This window comes from Gossypium hirsutum, chromosome D11 (genome assembly GCF_007990345.1).
Source record: "Gossypium hirsutum isolate 1008001.06 chromosome D11, Gossypium_hirsutum_v2.1, whole genome shotgun sequence".
NCBI classification, from domain to species: Eukaryota; Viridiplantae; Streptophyta; class Magnoliopsida; order Malvales; family Malvaceae; genus Gossypium; species Gossypium hirsutum.
This window is the reverse complement of record NC_053447.1, coordinates 27,960,407-27,968,569: the sequence shown is the minus strand read 5'-3', so window position 1 is coordinate 27,968,569 and position 8,163 is coordinate 27,960,407. Positions and strand designations below refer to the sequence as shown.

The window sequence follows — 8,163 nt, the reverse complement described above, 5'->3', positions numbered from 1 at the left end:
TATTTGTTTTTCTGATTCTAAATTCTTTCCATCAAAATGTTGTCACCCACTCCATAAAACATGTTACTTGGATTGTATGAAACCAAAGAATCGGACTACGATGACAATGTTTCGACAGTGTTTATGTCAAATGCGCATCCTCCAACATCATTGAACACTGTCAATATATAACCGAGTATATCGTTGTATGGAACATAACTTTTGAGGATGAGCGTCTTGTTATTCAATGGCATCCTTCCATGTTTAACTGGTTTCAATGATCTTAGTTTTCTAAATCAAATAGTTCCTTAGAAATTCATCTCTTCACCAAGACATAACTAGCATTTCAATGTGTATGTATATGCGCATAGATTGAAGGCTCTTTTATAGCTGTTCTTACATAAGTTCTTAAAACATATAACATCCTATCGAGGATACGATCTTGTCCAGAAGCTGGAGTTTATTATTTACATTAATGTCGTTCATCCATAGTTGTTTCCATGTGTATAAAAGTTCCACAAGGCATAGAAATGAAAACCCAATATTGCAGTTTCTTGGTCTTAGTTCCGTAGACTTAAGTTACATTGAGGCAGCTGGGTTCTTCGTTGTGGGAAGATTTCCATCATAACTGCATCTTAAAACATCTGGTTTTCTCACTAGCCGAGGCCCTATCGGCACCTTTCCGGCTTTTGGACGAATGTCCTGCACATGATACACGACCATCATTTTAAACTTTATGTCATGCAAGTGGAGATTTCGGAGCCTAGAAAAGAATGGAATGATGATACTATGAGTTAATCTTCTCGGAGAAGGATACCTGGTCGAAGATAGCAGTTGGAATTGCAAGAGTTGCAACAGCATTTGGTGCATCTACAATTCCGGAGATCCTTCCTTCACAAGGGCAGCAGGATAGAAGAAGGTAAACCTGATGAGAGCACCGTTGTTCCGTTCGGATCAGTAATGGTTTAACCATAGGTGATATATTTCTTTATTATTCAATATTGAGGGAACATACATACCTGTTCTTTCGAGTACCCGAACTTGGAGAGGTAGTCGATAGCATTGAGCACTGCACGTTTATATGCAACACTTGCATCAAGGAAATGTTGCCTTCCACTCTCATCCACGCTTATTCCCTCAAAAACCAACCATTCCGAGAATCTCGGTTCCACTGGTCCGATCTCAAAGATCGGATTTACATGAAGAGGGGTTGGCCCCATTGGAGTAAGGTACTCTTTCATTCCACCTCTTATAATTTCACACCTATTAAACCAGGTACCAGTTATGAAAGCAATTAAATATATGCAACAACTCTGAGAATTACTAAATTTCCGGTGCGATGAAAATTGAAACTCACTTAAGCTCAAGAAAACCACTCATCTCAATTGCTCCACAGAATGAGACTTCACCATCACCTTGAGAGAAATGCATGTCACCGGTGCTAAGGTTAGCTCCTTCAACAAACACGGGAAGATATATTTTAGAACCTCTACTAAGGTTTTTTATGTCACAATTTCCACCATTTTCTCTTCCTGGAATAGTCCTCGCAGCCTCCTTAGCAATCTTTTCCCATTCAGCAGTCCCCTTTTTTATCTACACATTGTCGTCATTACAGTACATTATGGTATTATCACTCTCTGGTTGAAAATTGCATCTAAGTAGCATATCGTGGCCTACTAATTGCAGTTGAATCTCAAACACGAAGGCAGCAGACATTAAGCTACTGATCAAGCAAACTGATGTAAACTATACCTTCCCCAAATGGCAGCCTTTGGTTGAAGGAAGGTTTGCCAATGGTCGTGAATGCAAAACTTCACATAGTTTTAGGGACTTGTGGCCATTTTCTTCTACTTCTCTTTCTCTTTCATTCCATATATTCAGAAGTTCCATTGATGGTGCCGTTCCAATTATTCCCGGATGAGTCAACCCCGGAAATCTCACCCCTGCAATTCATATGAACCTTTTTAAATGACAATATAAACAAAGGGAAGCATTTTGACAGCTTATAACTAGTGGGAATTAATGGAAATTGCACCCGGTATATGAGGAGAGTAGGCATAGATTCCTTCAAAATACCAAATAGCTTTTGTTGCACATGGAAAATGGTCCGTCAAAAACCCTCCTCCATTTTCTCTGTCAAAAGTTGCTGTATAACCCCATTCATCACCCGGTAAAGGACCCAGGTTACATATTTCCACTGCAAGAAGATCACCTGGCATGGCAGGTGTCTCCTTCTTGTCTACAACTCTTATAGGCCCACTCAGATAATGAACCTGTATCATTTGCATAATATTTTTTTTTATCATAACCAGTAAGTTCAATTCAAAGATTATTTATCTGACATAAGATGTTATATTTAGCTTATTTCTTTTTTCCCTGTCTCAGATAATGGAGTTTGTTTACTTACAGTGGAGAGGTCTATAAATTTGGACATCAGCTGCAGAATCATCATCTTTTATGACACTTCCAGTCCAGTCTACCATTTCTACTCTAAAGACCTCACTGACCTTAACATGGGCAACCGGAGGGATTTCAGGGTGCCAACGATTGTGAAGAGGTAGAGCTTGTTCCCATGGCTTCTTCTTCAAATCTACTGACACCACTAGTCTTGGAGTTGGAGGAGCCATGGATTAAGCTTTGGGGAAAATAGGGAGATTGTTGAGATATTTGTTTCAGTCTTGCCAAATGTCACCCATTGAAGCAAGTATTGACTCTTGAGTCTTGACCAATACTCTACTTGCTGACAAATGGGTTCGACCATTTTTCCAATGGTCCCATTTTGGTTTTACTAGACTGAAATACCAAGGTTCACTAACTAGACAACAGGGTTTGATTAAAATTGCCAATAAGAAACACTGGAAGTTATTGTTTACTTGAAAAACGATTAAGAAAAATTATAGGAACAGCTTTATGTTGCAGTAGAAGTTGAAAGAAAGGAAAGTGAGGAGGCAAAAGATGGAGGTAGAAACTCACAATAGATTGATCAGCATGCTTGACATCTTCGGCAGAGTAGTCACTTGTTATTCCACCTCCACTGAAATCCACCATTTCAACTCTGAAAACCTCTCCATCTTTAACCTCTGCAACAACTGGTATGTCGGGGTGCCACCGGTTGTGGAGGGGATGTTTTTGTTCCCATGGCTTTTTCTTCAGGTCTATAGGCACCACTACCTTTGCACCATAGTGAGCCATGGCTCATGTCTTGAATTACAAACAATAGGTCCCGAAACCCTTCATTTTGGATAGCTATGGGTTGAGAGTTGGGATATTTTTGTTTTGATGGATGGACCACTTGGAACTGACTTCACAACTTACCTTGGATTTTCTTCTAGGACAAAGTAACAGTTATTAGATGGCTATTTGGTGGAATCACGGAAGTGAATGCAAGTGGTATCTGACTCAGGTTTGCTTCAATACATGGTATATTTGACAGAACCATCCAATCCTTTATCAAAAACATGATGGTTGATTATATTTCTTAAATGAACCAACCCAACGCTTGGATTGTTTTTTTACCTTTTATTCTTTTAAGTTAAAATTGTTCAAAATAAATAAAATAACAACCCCACTTTGACTCTCATGCTCTCAATTCTTTTACTTAATAGAAAAAATATTCTCAAACTAAAAATATAATTCATCTGCACAAAACCAGAATGTAAAATAATTTATAAGAATCCACTCAAATTAAATTTGTATAGATTATGTAAAAAATTTGTATTAATACGATAACTCATTCAAATTTTAACCTTAAAATCCTAAAATCTTATTTGTGAAACTTTATACACAATTTAAAACTCAAGTCCCAATTCTAGATGAAATTTCCTAAATCCTAAACTTAAAAACACTAAAAATCTTTCAAGTCTTTATTTCAAAATCAAAGTAAAATCTCTACATAGCCAAGAATAGAGTCATAAAATGGAGCTGAAATTGGGGCAATAGTTATGCTTTTAAGTGCTCAGCAATGAATATGGAAGATTTGAGGCGATGAAGACATCAGTTTAAAAGAATGGGCTGCTCTCTAGATTCCGAACAAGGACCGGTTTGAAATGGGCCTAGTACGAGGCTCCCTTACCCTTTTTGACTTTCGTAGATGGGTTTTCCAGGGAAGACGAGCCATTTTTGAGTTATAAAGATGTTTGGTTATAGGAAACTACTTTGGTTTCTTTCGTCATTTTGGGTTTGATTGAAGGCATTTTTGAGTTATAAAAATGTTGAGTTATGAAAATTAAAGACGTAGCTAGGAAGTTAAAAAAGAAAAAAGAAAGACTTATCTTGAAAGAGAGAAGAAAAAGATAAAGATAGGATAGGGAGATAAAAAGGGGTGAATTACCTAAAAATACTGAATTTTAGAAATATGATTAGATTAGGCCGGCTTTTTTAAAATTTACTGGATTAAGTCGATTATGGAGAGAGAGAAGAAAAATGCGCCTAGCTGAACGCGTTTTCAACGAATTTGGCAAGAAAACGCCTCCAGCTAAATGCGCTTTTCTGCTCGGGCAGCAAAGCATATCCAGCTGGACGTATTTTCTTTTTCTCTTCATGGTTCATTTAGGGTTTTTTTTAAGTTTTTTAGGGTTAAGGTTTAGGGATTTTAAGGGGTTTTTGTTTAAGGTTTGTAAGGATTTTTGGAGTTTAGAGTTTAGGTCCCAAAAATATTATTTTAGGTTTTTTTACTTTTTAACATTTTTATATATTCTTTAGAAATTTTTTATAATATTTATATTTAGTGGAAAATATAAATTTTAGAATTGTTATAAACATTTGAGTTTTAAAAATAATATTATTTTGAATTTTTTGTCATTATTTTGAGACTAATTTGGTAATTTTCAAAATTGACGAGTACCGAAAGAGTATTTATACTAATCTGTTATTCGGATTATTCAAATTGTAAAATTTAACTCGATTCGAAATCAAAACTCGAATTACTTGATTCGATTAACTCGAAGTTCGTATTTTTTTTCAATTTTTCTCAATCGAATCAAATTTTGGTCATCCGAAATTTACGGTAGGTGGAGGTCTACTCGAAATGTTCACAAAATATTATCCCGATATAATATTTTGTGTGTAACACCCCAAGTTTAATGGGTTAGCCGGTGAACTGTGGTGTCACCAGAAAGACAATTGAACTTGCGAAACCAGTAGTTAAATATTTCATTTAATAGGTTACGCTGAAAAAGGGGTAACAACCAAAGAACTTAAGAACATTTGGTGATCAATGAGGTCGATTCATAACCAGGAGTAATGAAAAGAGTTCAAATTTTCCGTTTCAAGAAAGAAGTTTAAGGTTTCGACGTCTTAGAGACAAAAGAGAAAATAACGAACAGATTAACGATATTTGGCAAAAACAAATATTATACTTCCATTTGTCTTTTGGTTAGATAAAAAGAAAATGCAAGGATCATTCACAATATATGAAGGTTCAAATGTTGCAAAACACCAGATTACATTCATCTTCCATAATATTTGAATAAGGGTGTAAATCAAATGAGTTCGATTATAACCCAAACATATACCTGAAATAAACAAATATGAGAACTGCCAGATATGTACATGTTACATAAGAAACAAAGGAAAGCTCACAAAATAAGTGACAATCTAGTTGAGTCCCTTCTCAAACACAACTGACCTAAAACACCTAAAAGGAAAAGAGGAAACGGGGTACGTTCAAAATGAACTTAATGAGTTCTACACAACAACTGAAACCTTTACACCCAAGATTTCCAAGAATACAACAGTACAAAACATCAAGCAATGAGATTACAACAATGCCTATAGCTAGGCTTGTCAAACATCACCTAACAAGCCCGCACTTGCACCACACACTGGCGGATATTGAATACATATCCGCACTCACAACAATCGATGGATAACTAATACTTATCTACACTAGGAGAACTGGACCTTATACACTACGCCAAATCATCGCATGTTCCTTCAATTTGCAAAATCCTTCGGGGTGTATAGAAACGTAGCCTTCACTAATTGTGATTCGCCTTTGAATACAGCTCATTCCACGTCCTGATTTGCCTGTAGTGATAACTTGCATGCGGGTATTAGTCGTAGCAGAATCACGTTCCACGACTAATTTTATTCGCTTTAACAAGACATTCCGCAGATGGATACTATCTCATCTGAGAATAGTTCGCCTGCTACCATCCCATCCAAAACTCTCCCTTATGGCTACCATACGTTGCTCTAACACTTCCCTTTTTATTCGCATAAAGCAACTCATAGAAAAGGTTTGCACATAGGCACATATCGCACATATATTAATAATACATTACACCCATGTATTAAAAATATAGTCTGCAGACAGTTACATCCATGTCTAAGTACATTTACATTCAGATACATGTCGCCACTAAATATAACCCTATGGCAGATGCCATCCACAATCTAAATACCATTTCAAAAAAGAAAAATTCACTGGCAAACATTTATACATCTGTGAACGATTTTCATGCAATACACTTACAAACGTTTGGACATCCTTCCTTAAGTTAGCTTATGATCCTCATAACCATCCAAAGAGCCACGATATAGTATTGCTCTATAAAACAGTAATTCGTATATCCAACCTAACCTCCGCAAATCCTCCTTGTTAATTTGAACACTTACGTGTTCCCGCAAAGTTGGGGGATTCACCAATTGCGATTTGCATTAACATGCCTTACCGGAGGTAAATCACATATCATTTCATGTTCTCCATACATTTCTCCCATCACATTCACAAATCAACCACTTACCTCCATAACCCCCTCTTCCACCAATTCAGATACGAAGCTTGTACTACAAGGAATGAGTGTCCATTCAGTCATTCATGTTTATTCAATCTTTATTCTTTTATTAGTTAGCACAATTATGCACATGTTATAATGCACACACAATCACATAGACAAAACAACAACACTTGAACAATCAATTATGCGAGATGGTAACTCTATTGTCGATCAATATGATTAAATTGTGAAGGATGGCTATACACAGTTGACCACTATAGTAAAAATAACACCAAAAAAATTGTATATAAAATAAATTGATGGTGTCTACAAGTTCATGAATCAAATTGTAATATAGTATAGTTTACAATGAAACACTTGGAAGTATTTCGAGGATCGTACCCAATGGAGGATAAAATAAATCTATAAAAATATTTTTATAATGATAAGTCTAAATAGTATTAATTAAATCATCTATTATGATAAACCATAAAATAAATTAATAAGAGATTTAAATAACTAAAATAATAAACAATAAAAATAAACAAACGACTAAAATTAATAAACCAATCAGGAAGACTAACTTGTTTCAGGGTTTACAATTAACTTTGGATTAGTGTTTTTGGGTGGATTAGCTACCGATTAACCAATTATTATATCTCGACCTCTAACTAATTAATTGATTGGTTGATACTCGCTTATCTCCCGACCTCACTTTCTCAACCAGGATAAACTACAATTTACTTTGTTTGACTTATCTCTTGATCTCGTCTAACCTATGATAACTTCCTAAGGTTGTCAAGCCTAGGGTTTAATACGTATTTTTGCTAACTAGTCCTCTCGAGAAACCCTAAATCCTCTTTTAATCACGTCCTCATCCAATCGATAATCTCCCCTAAGGGATCTAGCCACTCATGTTATTCATAATCTCAATTGAATAATCGTTGATTGATATCGAATAGAGAATGGAGTAGTAAATCTATTGACCAGAACAATTAAATATGTCAATTGTAAAGAAGAAATAAACTAAAATACTTTAATAAAATAAAAGAACTATTGGATCGAAACTGATTCCAAGAGGAAAAACAAAAGAGTTTAGAAAAGCCAAAAGAAAACTAATCTACTTCTACTCCTAAATTACTAGGGTATTTTATTAAGTCTAGGATGACTTAGTTACATCAAACCCTAATTATTTATTGGAGTGTTGGCAGCCCAATTAGGTCCTAGGTCTTCATATAAATTCGATTGTACGGGCAAAAATAGCATTAACATCCTTGGGTAGCAAGTCGACCTATGTTGCTCCATAGCCCTTGTATGGCGCAATACGACAGGTGTTTTGTGCCTTCTTGGTTCCGTTTCATGCTTTGATAGCTCGGGAAACTTTTATATCACTCTTCCCTTGCTTCCACATTAATTGGGCTTATAAATCTTCATCCTACACACTCATTTACACACATTAGAACTA

General features: G+C 35.7%; 1 protein-coding gene across 1 annotated transcript; it reads right to left on the bottom strand.

Moving 5' to 3' along the window:
* Window positions 1-318: 318 nt before the first annotated feature.
* On the bottom strand, window positions 319-3,094 carry LOC107913275 (formamidase-like). The gene is given in 9 exon segments (XM_016841808.2): window positions 319-681; window positions 797-904; window positions 999-1,242; window positions 1,337-1,572; window positions 1,732-1,922; window positions 2,015-2,252; window positions 2,387-2,407; window positions 2,409-2,614; window positions 2,953-3,094. Coding segments are annotated over 8 exon segments (1,359 nt in total). The 5' UTR covers window positions 2,607-2,614; window positions 2,953-3,094; the 3' UTR covers window positions 319-558.
* Between the last annotated feature and the right edge of the window lie 5,069 nt (window positions 3,095-8,163).